The sequence below is a fragment of the Penicillium nucicola genome (genome assembly GCF_028828085.1).
Source record: "Penicillium nucicola strain IBT 29836 chromosome Unknown utg000010l, whole genome shotgun sequence".
Lineage (NCBI taxonomy): Eukaryota > Fungi > Ascomycota > Eurotiomycetes > Eurotiales > Aspergillaceae > Penicillium > Penicillium nucicola.
In genome coordinates, this window is record NW_026643134.1 from 5,165,693 (window position 1) to 5,184,899 (window position 19,207).

Below are 19,207 nucleotides of genomic sequence, written 5' to 3' on the forward strand. Positions count from 1 at the left end.
TCAAATAGCTTCAAATTAACATCAGCTCTCATGTTGTATAGAAAATGGCTCCTCAGGCACGAATCATGTGATATCCCCTCTTAGGGCTTAGGGCTTGGCATTCGGCGGGGTGAGTCAAGGATTCACCCGCGGTGACAGAAGCCGATCAGCCCGTTGTTTTAGAGCTTTGTTATTCTCTGATAGATCAACCATCATTGAGGTAGGTTATGTCGACCTCTCCCCGTCAACTCCCATCTCTAATTACCCTCACAGCACCATGGCCGACTCCGAATTGCCCCACCGTCCCAAGCCCGAGGAGACCGCCAACGCAGCTGCGCCGGCCGCTGAGGGTCCCAGCAAGAATGCCCTGAAGAAGGCTGCCAAGGATAAGGCGAAGGCAGAGAAAGCTGCAGCACGTGCTGCGCAAGAAAAGGCCCAGGCCGCCGCCCAGGACGCCAACGACACAGCTAAGGATCTATACGGACCTCTGCCCGAGACGGAGGATGTTGTTCCTTCAACACGATTCTCCGAATTATCCGAGGAATTTTACGAGAAGGAAGTGACAGTTGTGGCTCGTGTCGACAATGCGCGCGTGCAGAGTGCTAAGCTTGCATTCTTGATGCTCCGTCAACAGGGACAGAAGGTCCAGGCCGTCATCGCCGCCGCGGAGCCAATCTCGCGCCAGATGATCAAGTACACCGGCGGTTTGAACGTCAACTCTATTGTGCAGGTTACCGGTCTCATCAAGAAGCCCGAGATCCCCATTTCTTCTGCATCCATCAGCCACCTCGAAATCCACATCCGCAAGGTCTACATGATCTCCGAGGCTGCTCAGATGCTTCCTATGCAAGTCAAGGATGCCGAGCGCCCACCTCCCGAGACCACCGATGAGGGTACCCAAGTTGATGCCGATGGTGCTCCCATTGTCACCCTTAAGACTCGTCTTGACAACCGTGTCCTCGATCTCCAGACCGAGACCAGCCAGGCCATCACCTGGATTTCCAGCGGTGTTTCCGAGCTCTTCGCCGAGTACATGTTGAAGAGCGGCTCTCGCTGGATCTTCACCCCTAAGTTGGTTGGTGCTGCTACTGAGGGTGGTAGTGGTGTCTTCGAGGTCAAGTATTTCAAGCGCAACGCCTACCTTGCCCAGAGCCCCCAGCTCTACAAGCAGATGTGTATTGCCGGTGACATGGAGAACGTCTTTGAGATTGCTCCCGTGTTCCGTGCTGAGGAGAGCAACACCCACCGCCACATGACCGAGGTATGATTAGCTCCTAGTTCTTCGGTGTTAAATAACGAGTATGTTAACACTATCTAGTTCTCCGGTCTCGATTTCGAGAAGACATTCCGTGGTCACTACCACGAGGTCCTGGATTTCGCCGAAGACCTCCTTGTCTTCATTCTTACCCAGCTCAAGGAGCGTTACGCCCCCCAGATTGCTATCATCCAGAAGTCCTACCCCAAGGCCGGTGACTTCAAGCTGCCCAAGGACGGCAAGGCCCTGCGCCTGAACTACATGGACGGTGTCGCCCTGCTGAAGGAGGCTGGTGTTGACGTTTCCGAGCTGGAGAGCTTCGAGAACGACTTCTCCACCGCCATGGAGAAGCAACTCGGCCAGATCATCCGCGAAAAGTACGACACCGACTTCTACGTTCTCGACAAGTTCCCCATGGCCGTCCGTCCCTTCTACACCAAGGCTTGCCCCAACGACAAGCGCTTCTCCAACTCTTACGACTTCTTCATGCGTGGTGAGGAGATCATGTCCGGTGCTCAGCGTATCAACGATATCAAGGAGCTCGAGGAGTCTATGCGCGCCAAGGGTCTTGAGCCTAACCAGGAGGGCTTCGAGGACTATCTCAATGCTTTCCGCCAGGGCTGCCCGCCTCACGCTGGTGGTGGTCTCGGTCTGAACCGTATTGTTATGTTCTTCCTTGGTCTGCCTAATGTGCGTCTCGCGTCGCTCTTCCCTCGTGACCCCCAGCGTCTGCGTCCTTGATTTCTCCATGGAGAATCATTTGCATACTACTGGAAAATATAAGATTAAAATAAAAATTCAATGTCGTTCATATCAAATTTTTTTGCTCAACGGTTTAGCTTCAAAAACAAAATCGTAACATGGACTTTATCTTAGCAGGGCTTCTGGAAGCCATTCCTTGCGATTGGAAATCTAGTATGATCAACCACGTAGTGGAACCGACATCACGAAGCTACCTTCAACCGCGTCGACATAGTATTTACGATACCTAGAAAGCCATAGATGGCATAAGGACAAGGATGCCTGGAATGAAAAGGCGTGAAGATAGTATGATATTTGGAAGAAAAGTTGCATTGACAAGTTTTGAGGGATGGACGACGCAATCTAACGAGCCAAGACACATGAAAAACATACACGCTCTTGTCCCCCCAACCAGGATTAAGCAGATAACAACAAAAAAGCAAAGCAGAGAGATTAGGACACAGAGGCAATCACAGCCGCGGCCACGCCCTCCTCCTCTGCGCGGACAGTGATCTTGGTCGTAACACCGGCTTTGCTGGAGTAGGCCATCTTGATAAGAGAGGCGACACGGCCACCGGAGACGGTCTTTCCAAACAGCTTGAGCGTGTGTGTGCTGCTGTTGAGAGCCACGTCGGTGCCTTCGAGGGGTTGGAGCGACAGGGCCGCGATCAGCTGTTCTGTGGCATCTATCGATATCGTCAGTATGTCTGTTGAAGATCGAATAGAATTGATACGTACCGGTGATGCCCTTCATGTTGCTGAGCTGTAGCGTCTCACTCTCTTCCTCGCCATTCGCACCGGTCTGCTCCCAGACGTGATCGAAGCTGCCGGCAAATGTCGGGATGACATAGTCACTGCCAGTCAACTCAAGGTCCTCCACCTGGTACTCATCGTCGTAGCCACTGTCCTCGGGCTCACCGCTCGAAGGATCGATCTCTTTGCTGGTGAACTTGAGGATGTTTGTGAATGAGGTGACGGGAACGCTGTTCTCGCCGCCGAGCTTCTTGAATGCTACGTAGACAACACCAGGCTCGTCTGTGGGAAGCTTGGGGGCAGGAATAATAAAGTCTTCCTCCAATACGTCCTCTTCCTCTGGAGTGGCAGCCACAGTGACATTTTCAAGGATAGTGTCGGGGAGTGTGTTCTTGATATCGTATTGCACGACAATGTGTTCTTTGAAGATGTGCTTGACGGCCGTAACAACATACTCGGTTTCGCTCTCGGAAAGCTCGACAGGCCCGGAGGACTTGAGCAAAGTACCATATTCCTTGAGGTCGGGGTGTTGCATGAGCTGCTCGGCATATTTCTGGGTCGCAGAAGCAGTGGCAGCCTCGGCCATACCGCCGCTAGCCTTGCTCTTCGTGGGACCCGCTGAGGGGGCCTTGAGTGTGGGAGTAGCGGAAGTGAGCTTCTTGGTTCGCTCCTCAGCCAGGGCTTGCTCGTGGGAGACAACGGGAACGGTAGCAACGTCAAAGGCAGCAGCGAAAGTCTGCTTATCCCCTGATGTCACGTACATGACCAGTTGGTGTTCGAAGGTGGAAAGGGAGTACATGGAGTCTATAGTTGTCAGATCAAGAAACATTGCTAGCAATGGAAAGCAAATTACCGTTCTTAATAAAGGCGCTCGCTGCCTCGTCCTCCTCGCCCATCAGGCGCAAGTTGAGCGCAGCACGATCACGCACCTCGTCATCGGTGTCATCAAGACAACGGGTGAGTAGAACATGAACACTGGATTTGACTTCGGGGTCCTTCTGGCCAACACCAAACTTGGCCAGTGCGGTGACGGCAGCAGCACGTACAATGGCGTTCTCTAGAACAACACGGTTGTAGATGTAGCGGATATACTTGGTGGGGTGAGTAGTCTGGGGGCCCTCAGCACCAAGAAGGTGCAGAATTCTGACAGAGAGCTTAGTGAATTCACAGTCCTCAATGAACTCGCAGAGGTGGGCGAGAGCTAAATTTTCATTAGTGATTGCAGTACGTGGGATCGGACTCTAAACTTACCATCTTCCTTGCTCTCGGGAACAAACTTGATCAGATCAAACATGCTCTCCACAACGGTGCGCTTGAACTCGTAACCACCCTCGTCCCGCAGGATGCCGCTCAGGAAGACAAGCATACCAGCTTGCTTGCTGGGGAACTTCAAGCACAGAGTACGGATAGCCTCAACGATGGTGACCTTGAACTCATCGGTGATATCGGCCATGAAGCCAGAGATCTGTTTCATCAAACGGTCAACGCTAGCTTCGTTGCCAGTCTTGAGCAATGTGGTAATGGCGAACGTGGCGATAGAGCGGTTGGAATTGGAGATGAGCGATTCGATGTCGGGATTGCAGACGTTGACAACGTGAGGCTTGAATGAGGCGAAGTTGTGGAGGATACGGATGGCAGCGAATTTGGTGATAGACCGCGGGGAAGACAGGAACAGCTGGAGAACGTGAACAGCCTGCGAGGCCTCGGCATCGGTAACATCGCGCATGTCGCAAATAGCCTTGGCAGCCTCGAAGTTGACCATTTCATGCTTGTGACGGAGCCAGCCATCCAGCATCTGCATCATAGGTTTCCGGAGACCCTGGTCCTCTTCGGCTAACTTGGCGGCCAGACGGACCAACAAGAGCAGAGCAGCCGGACTCTTCACAACACCTGCAGCGCCGTACTGCTGCACCATCTTGACCAACGACATACGGTCATGCGAGCGCATCTGATACAAAAGACCAATGGCGTGGTATTGAGTCATGAAATTTGACTGAGAAATGGCGTGGCTCTGCGAGCTTGATGAGAAGCCAAGGAAACCAGTCGATGATTTGGAAGACGAAGCCGCTTCCTGTGTTTCGCTCTGCCATCTCCGAACGACATCGCGCGCAATGGGAAGAAGGTGGTAGGAGGAGACCAAGGCGGCGGAGGAAACCGAGGGAGTCTTGTCAACAATGGCGGTCTTGATGAGTCGCTCGATACCCTGGACTGTGGAGGCCTGTATTAATTAGAGTCGTTAGTTTATTCCTCGCCAATCGAATCAAGTCGCAGCGACCTACATCGATAATGCGGCAGAGCGCTCGGATGGCATTCGCCCGGTACAAAACATCGCTTCCCACCGCGGTATCCTTCATAATGATGCTGGTCGACATGATCACATCTTCAGCGGTTCCAGCTAGTTCCTTCAAAATCAGATACACCATCTGTCGCAACGAAGGGTCCTTGTTCTGGAAGAGCTTGGAAATGCCGAAGAAGAGGGTGGTGGCTTCGTTCGTAGGGAACTGCTCCCCGGTGAACATGAGGACAGCGATCTTCGTAAGTAACGTCCGGCATGTTCGCGGTGAAATAGGAGAGGAATTGAAAAGACGTGCTGGGAGAATTGTGTGGTCAGCATGCGTACTGTTGTAAAGCGCATAGAGGCGCCAGGGGCAGGAGCAATTGCACACCATCTTGGAATACGGAGGTCCGATCAAGCTTGATCATGACCTGGTCCGCATCTTCATCTTTCTTCATATAGCTCATCTTGCCCGGGAGCTGGAATCTACCAGCAGGGAGTAATCACTGTCTCCTTGGAAATGTGGAGTGGGTGTGAATGGAACACGGGTCGAGTACACAGAATCAGGGCAGGGCGGTGTAGGCGACTACAGCATAGCCACCCGAGAATTGAAAGCCAAACGAGAGTGAAGCGGAGGAGCAAGAGAAATAAGAATTGAAGCAAAGAGGTGGTAAGTCCTGGATCTCCTCGAGCTTGGCTATTGGGGGACAAGTTGAAGGTGGCCTTCCGTGTGTTTGGCCCGAAACAAACACTGCAAACAGTGGCATCATGGTTGAAGGCAGCACACCCCTCCAACTCCCCTCACTTCTTCCTATACTTTGTTTCTTTTTGACTGCATTTCTGATCACATCAATTCAATATGCAGGTTGAAGTCAACGAAAACGAGGACACGGAGTGGTAAGCTTGATATCGTACCCAGCTACCTGCAGCTGCCTGCAAGGATGCACAGTGTGTTGACCACTATTCATTTTATACAGGAACGATATCCTCCGCCAACATGGCATCATCCCCGAGAAGCCTGTGGACCCCGAGCCGTTGATTCAAGAGGCTCTGGTCGAAGCAGAGCACAGAGCGTACGCAAACCGACTCGAGGATAAGGACATTGACGAACTGGACGCACTGGAGGAAGAGGAGGACGAGGGTTTCCTCGACTCATACCGGTGAGCACATATTCTATGTTCCATTCAAGTGATTAATTTGCTGAATCACGTCAACAGGCAAAAGCGCTTCGCTGAGCTCTCCGCCATTCAACAAACCAGTGTGTTCAATCAGGTCTACCCACTTCAGAAGGTTGATTATGCCCGTGAGGTGACAGAAGCGTCGAACAACGCCTTTGTACTTGTCAATCTCACTTCTATGGGCGGCAATGTAGAATCGCGCGTGTTGACAGAGCTCTGGCGGCAGCTGGCTGCCAAATTCGGAGACATCAAGTTCTGTGAGATCCGCGCAGATATGTGCATTGAAGGATATCCGGAGAAGAATACGCCTACAATTTTGGTCTACAAGGATACCGAGATCCGAAAGCAGCTCATTACGCTGCAGCAGTTGAAGGGACCCCGTACCAAGGTTGAAGGTTAGTCATTTACAATCAAGGGTGAAGATATACCCATGCTTATCAAATATACAGATATTGAGCGTTTACTGGTTGAGATCGGTGCTTTGAAAGAGAATGACGTTCGTCTCAAAAAGCGCGACGAGGATGAAGATGAGAAAGCCGATGATCTGAACGTTGAAGACTATGACGATGACTGGGATTGATTCCCCAATTGAAAAGCAATGCAAATATTACGATTATGGCATGTGTATATTATGACTATATCCAACCAAAAATGAGACATTGTCCTGTTGACAGGCGATTGTGATTAAAAGCAGTTCTGAGACACAATTCACAATGTCCTTCGCATCCAAGAACTCTGCGTAGTAAAAATTCAATTACTGATTTTGGTTAGAAGGCGGAAGGATTAGTTATTATTCATGCTCTGTCCATGTTGTATAGCAGTGTCCATCTGAGCTATCTCCGAGCTAGCGACTTCTTTCCGCCCTGCGAAATATGCGATACGAGCAATTGGGCAATGTCATCCTGTAAGATCTCAGTAAATGACTTGAGCTCCAGAGCATCATTTCCAAGTTCATAATGTTGTTCAACTTGTGGAGTTTCCACCGCAAGACACATATTCTCTCGCATGTCGCTAATGTCCTCTAGCATCTGTGAAGTAACTTTGTAAAAAGGACACATTGCCCGAAGGTCCTGCGACCTGGATTTACCCTTTAGTACATATTGCCATATCCTTTGCCAGATCTTTAATAGGCAGAGTGAAAGTCAAGTAGTGATTGAGTGACTCGATTACCCAAGGATAGCCGTCCAGCAACTCCGGATGCTATTGAGAGAGCATCAGCCATGGGGATCGAAATGGTACTGCAGATCGGGGCAGGGAAATGTTTTTCTTCCCAAGAGACAGAAAGACGAAGGGGCTAGGGGAAGCGTCAGCCTTCAGGATTCTCAGCATCACCTTGTACTTTGACTCGTAGTATCCCCAAAGACCAAGCCGGACCTTCCATGCAGAGAATACTCAGTTATACTGTCTTATATCAAGACTCACATGGAACGAGTCAACATGTGCACTTTGTGTGATATTGACCAAGCCCAAACGGGCTTGACCTCCAGGAACTAGGGCAATATGCACCATGCAGTCCTGAATCAAACATTGAAGACTTCATTCAGTATGTACTGCATGTACCTTTCGCAAAGTATGGTCCAAAATAAGGGTTCCCGTCAATAAAATGTTACCAAATTCAAGTAAATGAAAAGACCCAGACACTCGGGGCCCAATAAATCAAATCGTATATCCAACGCCAAAAATACTCCAAATCATAATCGTAACAGCGGAACACAACGTATATCCTAAATCAACTCATCACGTCCCATAGCCGCACTCGCCTCGATAGCCCTGATAATCTCACTCTCCTTAAATGCAGGTCCCTGGCCATTGCACTGCGCCATACCCTTAAGTCGCTCACCAATTTCACCAATATCAAGCTGTCCATTCTTGAACAAATCATGGCTTTGAATAAGGTCCCAGGTAGCCCGCGAATCCAAAAGCTTCTCGCCAGTCTCTGGACATACTAGAATGCGGTGCTGCGGGGACGGAGGGACGGACTTTCCCCCATGTTGAACAGTGCCAGAGAAGTCTGTTGGCGAGTACCTCATTGGACCAGTGACAGTCGGTTCCGGGGGTTCGTTCGCCTGGCCGTTGCCATTGCCGCGGCCGAGATGATTTGATGTAGCACGCAGGATTTCATTCTCAGTTGAATATCTCGCTAGCTCGCGCTTCAGGCGTTCATTATCGGCTTGTAATGAGTCGGAGGCTTGTTCGAGAGAGTTCACTTTGTCTTCGAGATCGCGGACATGACGTTCTTTTCTCTCGCGGAATGCTCGTTGGCTATATGAAAAATTGTTCCTGTTAGTAATACTGATCGCAGGTCTCAAGGGTGTTTCAACACCTGGGAATGGGAGTTGCTTTGTCACATACGCAGCACGGTTCTGGGCTTTCCGCTTGCTTTGCGTGGGCGCCGACTGGTTTTCTTCGCTGCTGCTCCTTCCCATTGAGGGATCGGCAAATTGTGGCTCATCGCCCTCAAAAATGGGATCTGTGTGCTGATTGTTGCCGCCATCGGTACTTGAGACTGAGTGCTTGGAAAACGATTCGGGCGGTGAATGCGGTGGCGGGACAAAGGACGAAGAGGGGTCGAGGTGGAATGAGGCATCAAAGCCAGGGAAATTTTGCTGATAGTCATTCTGGTCTGGTTAGGACCAGGAGTACTGTGAATATCAGGACAAAGAACCTACTATGGGAGCAAATGTATCATCGCGTTGCGCTTGAGGTGGCTGATCGGGTGTCGGCAGTCCGTAGAGGGAATAAGGCTGCGATCGGGGGCCGTAGTAGGAGTAATCCATAATAGTAGATTTGCTGGATATGCTGACTGAAGAGAGGACAAGTTGGAAGTAGGAGGAAAGATCTGGTTTGAACCCCCGGCGGTATTGGATTCTCGACCCTCTGGTACCCGGTACTTAAGTTTTGGCTGCAGATCCAACCAATAAGCATCGTACTTGGTACTTGCGCTACACCCCTAAATCCGTAAGTTGACCTCGACGGAACTTTATTCGCTCTCACCGCCGGAGTATGAACTGGCTGAAGGAGTTTGGTCTACGCCCTCAAGGAGGCGTTTGCTGATCTCATCAATTTGGATGGGTAGATATGTACGAGTTGCAAGAAAAGTAGAGTTGGATAAAGAAACACATTTAACTGAGTGAGAGCTTGTAACAACGACATCGACGCATACCACCCCGGAAGCGACCCTAACCATTTTCCGTCGCCATACCACGAGCCTCCTCCAAGCGGGATCGCATTAAAGACCATCCGTAAACAGATAGAAGCTTTGTAAGATAACTGGACATAACCAGAAACCCAAAAAGCAATTCCCCCCGAAGGAAAGACATCTCCACCGTCACCATCAATCGACCAACCGGTCGCCCCTCGTCCCCATTAAACGTCGATGTAAACACATTGCTAATCTCAAGACACAAAGAAAAACGAAGAGGGCAGGGGGGAAATTTCATAGAAGATGAAAGGGGTAAGGAATGGGTAGCGCATCAAATGATGCGTTCAGGGATCTCGAATCGCAGCGGCGACATAATTTGACAATAAAAAGTGCGAGCTGACAGCATCATTTGCATCTCCCTGAGTCTTGCCCTCTGGTCGTGCTGACCGAAGATGCCAGGTTGAAAAGAGAAATCAGAGGGTAAAGACGTAGAAATAAGCCACAATATCAAGAGCGTTTCGAGACATGATCGGTGTCCCGCAGAACGGGTACAAAAATCCGAACACATAAAGGAGGTCGCTAAAGTCCATCGCAAGCTCAAAGTTGACCAATGGATCAAAGATTGAGCTGAGGGCGACAAAAACAATAGCGACTCGAAACGGCTGAGGTCGAAGAATGATCGAAAACAAGATAGGGGCTGTCGGGGGATGGCAGAATGAAAAGAGATCCATGAAGAAAAAAAGAAAATTCCGAGAGGGTGAGTGCAACATGGTCCGCTCCAATGCGACATGAGCGAGGTCCCGGGTTTCTGAGTAGAAAAGTGCTTGACAACAGACATGAGGAGGCTGGAAAATAACCTCACTGTCCTTCTACACGATTAGTACCACTGAGCCCCCGCTTCATCATCCCGCTTCGAACGGCTACCAGAGGGTCCATAACCCAAAGCAGCACCTTTCGAGGCAGAACGCAGCCTAACGCCGAAGACTATGCGATTAGTCAGATTCAGAACCAAAGGATTCCTCCACGCCAGTGTCACGAAAAGCAAATCACACAACGCAGGGAGTTAAAAAAGAGAAGGGGTTCCCTACACGGAAACCAGATTTCATGTTTACTCACATCCTGTCGCTTCCTCCCACGGCACGGCCGGTCTCTGGAGTGCCGTCAAGGCCGCCGCGGTCCATAACCTTGCGACGCTGGCTAGAAATGGCACCGGGCTTGGGGGCACCGCTGGCACCCATAGGGCCAGCAGCGGGAACACCCTGACGGCGTTGCTGATCCTCGGCTTCCTTGTCCTTCTTGCTGGCATCGACAATCATGGCGGCGTTCTTCTGGTATTTGTAGACGGTCCAGTCGAAGACGTAATCGTACTGGAAAGACTCGCGGACGAAGAGGTCGCGGAAAATCTTACGCAAGTAGGAGTAGTCGGGCTTATCATCGAAGCGAAGCGAGCGGGTGTAGTTCAAGTAAATGGCGAACTCGTTGGGGAAACCACGGCAAAGAACCTCGGTAGGGGTGGTCATCTTCTTCTCCATGATACGGTCGTACTTCTGCTTCTTAGTAGCTGCCTTCAGTCCCTGCCAGGGGAGAGAGCCACGGCAGAAGTAGAGCATGACGTAACCAAGAGACTCCATATCATCGCGCCGAGACTGCTCAACACCTAGGTGGGTGTTGATGCTGGCGTAACGAGCAGTTCCAGTCAGGTTCTTATTCTCACGGTAAGGAATGTGGAAGTGAGTCTTCGGGTCCCGGTATTTCTTAGCAAGACCGAAATCAATCACGTTGACCTGGTTGCCACGCTTGCCGATGCCCATGAGGAAGTTGTCTGGTTTGATATCACGGTGGATAAAGGACTTGGCGTGAATGTATTCGATACGGGAGATAAGCTGATCGGCGAGGAGAAGAACGGTCTTGAGCGAGAACTTGCGGTTGCAGAAGTTGAACAGGTCCTCCAGACTGGGGCCGAGGAGGTCGATGACCATGGCATTGTAGTCACATTCGGTACCAAACCAACGAACAAAGGGAATACCGACACCACCGGCGAGAGACTTGTAGACACGGGCCTCGTATTCAAGCTGGGGGTGCTTGGCCTTGACGCTTTCGAGCTTGATGGCAATCTCCTCACCGGAAATGATGTTGGTGCCTATAAGGAGTCAGCGTAAGTGGCAACGGAACCCCCGAAAATCACATACCGAGGTAGATGTCACCGAAACTACCGCTACCGATCTTGCGGCCAATGCGGTACTTATTACCGACACGCAAATCCTGCAGAAAGGGGTCAGCAAACCGAGACATCGATGAGTTGACATGAGAGGGACCCATCTTGGGCCTAGGCCCTAGGCCCGAACAGGTCGAACGTCGAGTAAAGAAAGAAGTAAGGAAATTGGGGTTGGCTAACACTGACCATGGTCGTCATCTTGTAGTGATGGGGGCACAGCGGTTAGCCGTGAAGAAAGACTAGAAACTAGGAAAGTACGACTGTTAGTTCAAGCTCGAACGAGTGACGGGCAAAATATCGAAGAAAACGGGAGGCAGAGGAAGATACAGGAGAGAAGAGATAGGATGTGAGGGAAGAAATCAAGGAAATAGTGAGAGGGGGTGTGACAGCTGAGGCTCAGGCAACTTGCAAGGCTGGACCAGGCCACTTGATCATTCAGACCCCCTCAGCAAAGGTAAACAAAACGCACTTGACGCGAATGACGCGAGGAGTTGGGCAACAAAAAATGGACTAAGGCAAAAGATCCGATATATTGGCATACCTGGAGATAACGGATCAAAGAGGATTCCGACCGAGAGCGACCGGAAGAGAGGAAAGGAGGAACAACGGGTATCCGGGCAGATCCGAGATTCCGTTGAAATCGAAGAGAGAACCAAGGGCAAAGCCTTGATAACGGCTGAAGGCGATGTTGTTGGAGAAGAAGGGAAAGGAGAAGGGAGAGATGAGGGGGGGGGGGAGTCGGTGAGGTGTATTTTTTAGCGAAAGGGTGGCTGACAGTTACATGCAATGTACAGGGCGCAGAAGGCTGGCACCGCTTATTTGCGACTAGCATTCGGGGCTTACGGTATTATTGGTATTGGGCTGCAAATTTGCAAATCGAATACTTTTATACAGCTTTTGTTCAATTGAGAATCAGGCATTCAGATTGCTATTGTTGTATACGTTGCCTGTTAGGCGCCGGTGGCGAAGAAGAGCTCAGCTGACCCCCTGTATATCATTCTGGTTATTATATCATTGTATCATTATACAACATCAAGTATAGCCGTCTAGCCCTTTCGGATCCATGGGATGTATACGAGAATATGGGCAATCACAAATCATTTCTACTAAGAATCCTAGCAAACCAAAAGGTATGTTGGCTCATAGCCGGATCAATACAAAGACCAGATACTATCTATGCGCGATTTTCCTTCAATGAGAAATTGTCTCAGCCTGTTTGAGGCCAAGCTCAATGCATATCCTGCACTGTTCTCTCAAACAGTAGCCTTGATGGAATTCTATGCAATTTAACGTGATCCTTGGCATAGGTTTGTCCAGAAGCCTTGTCAGTTCGATTGTATACCTGTCAAATCGGGTAAATGACAGGTCATCGGTTGCGGTTTGAAGCATCCAATTACAAGACTGACTCGAGTGCATTCTTACAAAGTAGAACAAGTCTTTGGGGAAGGCAATCATGAAAGGTTCTGATACTAATCGAACAAGAAATCCGCGAGGAATGTGATAGTAGTACAACCAGTGTCCAATGAACATCGGAAAACCGGGGTATAAGAGTTCAGGGGGCAGAAACAGGATGGAAACAGAAGGGAAAACAAACGAGAGCGGTAGCGGAATAGCATCAAAACAAGCCCTTCTTTCGATGTAAACAAAGTAAAGATCCAATAGGAAGTAAACAAGTAAAAAGCAAGCAATTGTTGCAAAAATACAGGCGCAAAACGCTCAGACGGTGGAAATTGACATATTTCAGGCCACATGGTCATAGTAAAGGCGTGATTCTTAGATCACGTTGGGACCTTCGGGTCCAACTCCTGCAGTCAATGGCTTGGTTTTGACGGGAAGACTAGCCCGTTCATCTTCATCAAGTCTTCTTCTCCACTCGGCCAAGCTATCGCTCATTAGGGCGGGGCCATCACTGTTATCCTTGGTGGGGGTTCGCTCCATATCCAGCTGGCTGCTCAGGCGGTAGTTGCGATTGGTGCTTTCCCAGTGGGTACGCAGCGCATCGAGCTCGTTGGCGAGAGAGTCCAGCGCCATGGAGCCACGGTTATCGGGGAAAGAGGACTCTTGCGAGACGTTGCTATCAGCTCGAGGCCGACCATTTCCCCCGCCGACGGTGCTGCTAGAGGCGTTGCTGTGAGAGCGCGAGATGCCGTTAGTGCCTGTACCATGCTGCGACTGACGGCGGTAGTGACCGACAGATGTTTGAACCTGCTCCAAAAGCATGTTGACCTTTTGCTCTGCATCCGAGGCACGGGTTTCAAGGTCGGTATTCTCTTGCTTAAGTTGTTCCAGCTCGGTTCGACTACGCTCCGCAGCAGAAAGAAGTTCTTGTCTGAAACGCTCGTGTTCGTTCTGGGCATGTTGCTTTTCAGTCGTAGCTTCATCCAGATCTCCCTGAAGCTGAGAAATCCGAACCTCAAGGTTGGCAATTGAGGCGGTTGTGCGCGCTTCGATTTCGGAAACTGTTTGTTGAAGCCGGGCCCGCTCGGCTTCTAACTCTGTCAAATCTCCGGAGGGCTGGTCGTTATCCTCAAGGCCTCTTTGGGCAGCTTCAAGCTCAGACTGCATCTTGGCATTTTGAGTCTTGTAGCGACTCAACTCATCCTTCATGCGCTTGAGCATCTTTTCGGTGCCCTTGACGTAGTGGACAGCTGATTGGTAGTCGTTCTCAAGCTGCTCCAGTTTCTCTCGGAATGTTCGGTCAGCCTCTTGCTCGCGAGACTCGAAGCTATTCTTCAGATCTTCATGAGCCTTGATGCTGGCGGAGAGTTGCTGTTCCAGCTCCCGCAAACGACCCTGTTCAGGAGTGCCGAAACGGGACCCTGGGGAGTCAAGAAGGGGGGAACGTCTGGTATCATTACTGATGCCACGCTCACCGAGAAGATCTTTCAAAGCGGCATGTTGGATTGCGAGAGCACCGGCCTCACGCTGCTGGGTCTCGAGCTGAGACTTGAGGTCTCTGCTGTCTGTGGCAGCAGACTGACTTTCCTTCATAGCGGTCTGGAGCTGTCTGCGAAGCTGCAGGCCTTCACGGCTAGCCTGCTCCTGGTAGGCTTCCAGGCCTGCAATCCGTTCCTCGGCAAGGCGGAGCTTGTCCGCCGCGGCGTCTGCTGCTGCCTGGTTCGCCTTGGCCAGAGTATTCGAACGTTCGATCTGGGCTTCCAACGCAGCCACTCGCTGGTCGGCACGCGAGCGAATAGAATTATCCAAGTCCGTGGACGATGCACGTTCTAAGCCCGAAACAAAGGCCAGTTTGTGGGTCTCGGCTTCCTTTGCGTGGCTCTCAGCCAACTCCTCCGCATCACGCAGACGACGGGTAACATTTTCGAGATCTGTGGTTCGCTCCTCGTGCTCGGAGCGGAGCAACAAAAGCTTTCTCTCAAGCCCCTCCCGACGCTCACGTTCTTCGTACAGCTGCCGTTCGACTATGGCGGTCTTCGCAGCGGAGGCAGCAACAGCATCTCTTAAGCCACCGAAGTTGGAACCAAAGTCCTTGAGACGAGCAGATGACTCTTCAAGCTGTGCCAATAGCTCTTCCTTATCTAGAGTGAGTTGTCGCAGTGAGGCCTCCGCTTCCGCGTGCAACGAGGCCTCTTCTCTAGAAGTGGCTTCGGCCCGGTGGAGCTCTGCACGTAGGTTCTCAGCCTCCAGAGTATTGCTTTGCATCTCCAGTTCTGCCAAGCGTTTGCGGGTTGCCTCGTTTGTTTCTTCGGCAAGGTCCTTTGCTTGACGTTCTTGCATTAGCTCGGTCGTCTGGAGATCCAATTTGGCCTTGAGCTCAGCTTGGGAAGCCAGGGCCAGGGCGAGGCGGCGGCCCATATCAGTAGGACGCTCATCATCGCCATCACGCGAACTCTCGGGCTGCGGGGTGCTTCGCTGGCTGCCACCATGGGCAGCGAGCTTGGCCCGCGAATATGCTGCCTCGTTGATAGCCATGTCACGTTGGTGCTCCACTTCTGCAACACGCTTCGAGGCGATAGCAGCCTGCCGGTCAACAGTGGCCTGCATTTTGACCAAGTCCGCTCGCATGGCCAAGAAGGCCTCGATGAGGGGACGGTCCTCGTCATTCAAGGCGTCACTAGCCCGTTCATCCAAGGCAGGGCTACTTGTCGCATTCGGAACATAGCCTCCCTTCTTAGCGAGCGCAAGTTCTGATACATACCAGGCATTTCGAGCTTTGGTGACCTCAAGCTCCTTGATCAATGCCTCCTGGTGGGGAGTGAGGCGGGGGGAACGAGGCTCATCACCGAGAGTCTTCGAGTTGCGGTAGGTTCGGGAGTCAATTGAGCCCTCGATGCTGGCGTGTCGACCTAATACGGACTCTTCGCCACTATCAACAGACCCACGCTGCCTCTGAGAACGTAGCGATCGCTGACGGCCTGGAGTAGTGATTAGAGGAGCGGCTTCACCCGCTTCCATTGCCTTGACCGATGGTTTTTGATGCTGAGTGGGAGTTCGGCGACCAGCCGAAGGAGGTCCCTGCGAGTCTTGCGGTGCATCCTTGGCGACAGGGGATTCATCACGTTCGCCGTTTGCTGTCCGGATATCGATAGTGGGGGTGGTTCCGCGTTCATTCTTGGTCGGAGTCTTACTCCGTGGGCTCGTGGCCGCCGGAGGACCATTGCCTCGAGGGCCAGGAGACGGGGCTTGCCCAGGAGGCGGTGGTCCAGCTGGGGCTTGAGCGATTGAAGCTCGGGGAAGTCTAGATCCTGGTCCCAGGTTGGGATTCGAGCCTGAAGTCACCATGATCATGCTCTCTCGAGAGGGCGTGGGACCCTTGCGCATGGCTTGCTCTGGGTGCTGGTTTTGGGCTTCACGGGACGATCGTCCAGATGACGGCCCCTGCTTATCAACACTTATTTTTCTACCAGATGCCTCGGGAACGCGCCCTCCAGGTTGGGAATCGTTAGGGTAGCGAATTTTGCTTGTGTCAAGGATGTAGGACATGCTGAGTTCAACTGGATCCCGAGGAGACGAACTTGGCTCGCCGGCCATGACGATGATCTGCTTGCCGAAGGCTGTCATACTGTGTCCAGACCGGGGGGATGGTGCCGGGCCCATGTTTTGAAAAGAAAACCATCGTCGGGTTGAAATTCGGAAGGCAGACAAGTCTCCCAGGTCAACGCCTTCGTCAGTACGACCTCCAAACACGTACATGACATCACCGACCAGGGCAGAAGCGTGGCCCTCTCTGGGTGTTGGAATGAAACCAACACAATCCATCTCAGTCCAAGTGGTGGTGTGCGGGTCGTACGCCCAGACATCATTGAACCACTGCATCCCGTTTGTACCTCCGAAGCTATAGTATTGTTAGTTGTGGGACAAGATTAGCTTGACCTTGCATATCTTACAGATATAGCTTGTCATTGTAGGTGACAATCGTGTGGTTCGTTCTCGCCGGGGGAATTTGACCTGGTGGAGGTCCGCCCTCGTGGCTGTTCTGAACAAGCACTTCCCATTTGTTTGCAGGGTTCTGGAGTTGGTTCAAATCAAAGGCAATCAGGTCATTGAAAAAGAAGCCTTCAACCTGCCCTCCGAACACATAAAGCTTCGAGCCCAAAATGTTCAGCGTGTGTCCGTAACGACCAGAAGGGCGAGACCCCGGGGGAATGGCGCGAGACCATTGTCGCGATGCTAAAAAACCGATAATTAGAACCCAAGTTCTCGAGACGAATGGTCGTCAACCTTACAGGTATTCAAAAGATACAACGTGTCGTCCAAGCTATCGTTCTCGTCAATTTTAGTATCGCCTCCGAACACAATGAAAGCGTTTCCGACAAGTAAACTGGCATGACCAACTCGCGGGCCAGGACCCTCGGATACGGTTGCGACCTGAACACAATTCAAGCTACCAGCGCTGCTTTCGATCATCCACAGATCTCCCTTCACCGTGGATCCGTCAATCAAGCCACCCATCATGTATATGTCTCCTTCCTTGGAAGCCACGGAATTGATTGCGGCGCCATATCGAGGGAACGGATTCGTTTGCGGGGAGGAGAAATTTAGACGGCGTTGTGACCATGGGTAAAGAGATGAATTCGGGCTCGGAGGTGGGATACCATTTGGTGGTGCTTGTGGTCGTGGACCCTAAATCAAGAGCAAATTAGTTTTTGCACTGACATCGCCCTGTTGGCAAGTGCTATGATCAAAACACCAACCTGAGACTCTGATTCCGCTCTTTGCCGCGGACGAACTGCGTCCGGGCTAGTTGGACTCGCCGTGTTGAGTGAGTGACTGAAGGAACCACTGGGAGTTGGTGTCTGAGAGGTTGTGCCATCCGCTCTCGCTCCGTTCGGCACGGGAGGTGATCCTGTTGAAGGTGCGCCTTCGGAGGTGTGGACATTGCGAGTCGCCGGGGGCAGCGCGGAGCCCTGCTGAGCCTTTTTGGATTTGAATAAGAAAGCCATCGTAATTATGCGGTCGTAATCGGTCGTAGCAAATGGTGTCGCAGTGTCTTCGACCCCCGAAGTTCGGAAGTGAAGCTGTCCTCCAAGAAATTGGGGATAGGGGGAGGTGTTCTTTTTCAGTGGAGTGGGAACCAGGCACAGGAACCACGGGAAGCTGTTCCATGCACGACTTCCCCCAAAAAAAATAAGTGGCCAGGGGGGGAGGGGAGGGTCCTAAAAGCCGACATTCGCCGCCCTGGGCTTGAACGTTTGAATATGGAATAAGCCCAAGGCTGAGAAAGGGGGTGGGTGAGGAAGAAAAGAAGTGTTTCAATTTCCCTGGCGGAGATGCTCTAGTCAAACTAGTCTTAGTTCAACGATGTCCTCAGGGGCAGGATTTTGATAATATTATCACATTTACTACGTAGTCCTGATCTAATGACCTGGGTTCTTTTTTGTTTTGCAGTTTCTGATTTCTATGTTTCTTCTCATTCCTGTCTTCCAGCCTCTAGGTACCATGGGAACACATTCCAGGCCGTTGGATCTAGAGGACCATAACAAACGAGAGCACCATAGGAACGGGCAGAATTAGGGCCTCACCATAGTGGAATACTCCCCTCGTTAAACAACCCTAACTTTTGGATCACACTACAAGGCCTTACGCGGGGCCTCGGACTCGACCATGGTGTGAACATTGTACAGGTCCAATGATAATTCATCCTGGCACTGCATTCCCCAATTCCACTGGGTGATCCACCACCCCCACAACGTGCAGGAGGCATAAACAGTATATATTGTTTCGTCATGTATTGGAGATTGGAACCTGTCTTCGGTACAAGACATCCAGATCAAGCCAGGTCTAGTGGAAAGCATCCCAAAGTAGGTGAGGCCAACATGATGGATCCATGAATAGGGGAGAGGGGGGTTGGGTTTCCTGCCTATCAGAAGAATCCGAGCGATGATCTCTCGGTCCCTGAGCGCCAGCCCGTTTCTTGTCGTCAAGGGATGAAAGAATAATCTCTCGAACCCTAACGCTTAAATGTATTGTTATTGGGTGGCTGTTATGCTTGGTGTTCTTTGCCTCTACTTTCGGTCTGAAATTGGACGTATCCAACCCCCGTCGAGTTTCCCAGGTTCAGCCTTCTGGTGAGACCAATTGTGCACCTCGAACATCCTGATCTCATGATGCAGCTGTCTTAGACAGGGCCCGCCCTGCAAGATCGGTCTCTGTATGAGATTGCCTTTCTACCTCGTCTAAGTTGAGATGTTCTTTTTTGTTGACATGT

General features: G+C 51.3%; 6 protein-coding genes across 6 annotated transcripts; 2 read left to right on the top strand and 4 right to left on the bottom strand.

The window, feature by feature from the left end:
- Positions 1-256: 256 nt before the first annotated feature.
- dps1 (putative aspartyl-tRNA synthetase Dps1) lies at positions 257-1,975 on the top strand (the record flags this gene model as incomplete). The annotated part of the gene is made up of 2 exons (XM_057132903.1): positions 257-1,240; positions 1,298-1,975. 2 exons carry the CDS (start codon positions 257-259, stop codon positions 1,973-1,975), a joined length of 1,662 nt encoding a protein of 553 aa, XP_056980891.1.
- Positions 1,976-2,428: 453 nt separating this feature from the next.
- On the bottom strand, positions 2,429-5,470 carry N7511_010527 (coatomer subunit gamma; the record flags this gene model as incomplete). Its single annotated transcript, XM_057132904.1, has 6 exons — positions 2,429-2,661; positions 2,714-3,532; positions 3,582-3,929; positions 3,980-4,946; positions 5,008-5,318; positions 5,395-5,470. The coding sequence occupies 6 exons, from the start codon at positions 5,468-5,470 to the stop codon at positions 2,429-2,431; spliced, it is 2,754 nt and encodes a 917-aa protein (XP_056980892.1).
- A 392-nt stretch (positions 5,471-5,862) lies between these two features.
- N7511_010528 (phosducin family protein) lies at positions 5,863-6,761 on the top strand (the record flags this gene model as incomplete). Its single annotated transcript, XM_057132905.1, has 4 exons — positions 5,863-5,900; positions 5,981-6,163; positions 6,221-6,576; positions 6,631-6,761. 4 exons carry the CDS (start codon positions 5,863-5,865, stop codon positions 6,759-6,761), a joined length of 708 nt encoding a protein of 235 aa, XP_056980893.1.
- A 1,144-nt stretch (positions 6,762-7,905) lies between these two features.
- rsmA (putative bZIP transcription factor (Fcr3)) lies at positions 7,906-8,958 on the bottom strand (the record flags this gene model as incomplete). Its single annotated transcript, XM_057132906.1, has 3 exons — positions 7,906-8,443; positions 8,534-8,799; positions 8,851-8,958. The coding sequence occupies 3 exons, from the start codon at positions 8,956-8,958 to the stop codon at positions 7,906-7,908; spliced, it is 912 nt and encodes a 303-aa protein (XP_056980894.1).
- Positions 8,959-10,294: 1,336 nt separating this feature from the next.
- Positions 10,295-11,736, bottom strand: N7511_010530 (casein kinase 1 family protein; the record flags this gene model as incomplete). The annotated part of the gene is made up of 4 exons (XM_057132907.1): positions 10,295-10,307; positions 10,440-11,463; positions 11,513-11,585; positions 11,725-11,736. 4 exons carry the CDS (start codon positions 11,734-11,736, stop codon positions 10,295-10,297), a joined length of 1,122 nt encoding a protein of 373 aa, XP_056980895.1.
- Positions 11,737-13,311: 1,575 nt separating this feature from the next.
- N7511_010531 (putative cell polarity protein (Tea1)) lies at positions 13,312-17,942 on the bottom strand (the record flags this gene model as incomplete). Its single annotated transcript, XM_057132908.1, has 4 exons — positions 13,312-16,834; positions 16,887-17,169; positions 17,226-17,622; positions 17,694-17,942. The coding sequence occupies 4 exons, from the start codon at positions 17,940-17,942 to the stop codon at positions 13,312-13,314; spliced, it is 4,452 nt and encodes a 1,483-aa protein (XP_056980896.1).
- Between the last annotated feature and the right edge of the window lie 1,265 nt (positions 17,943-19,207).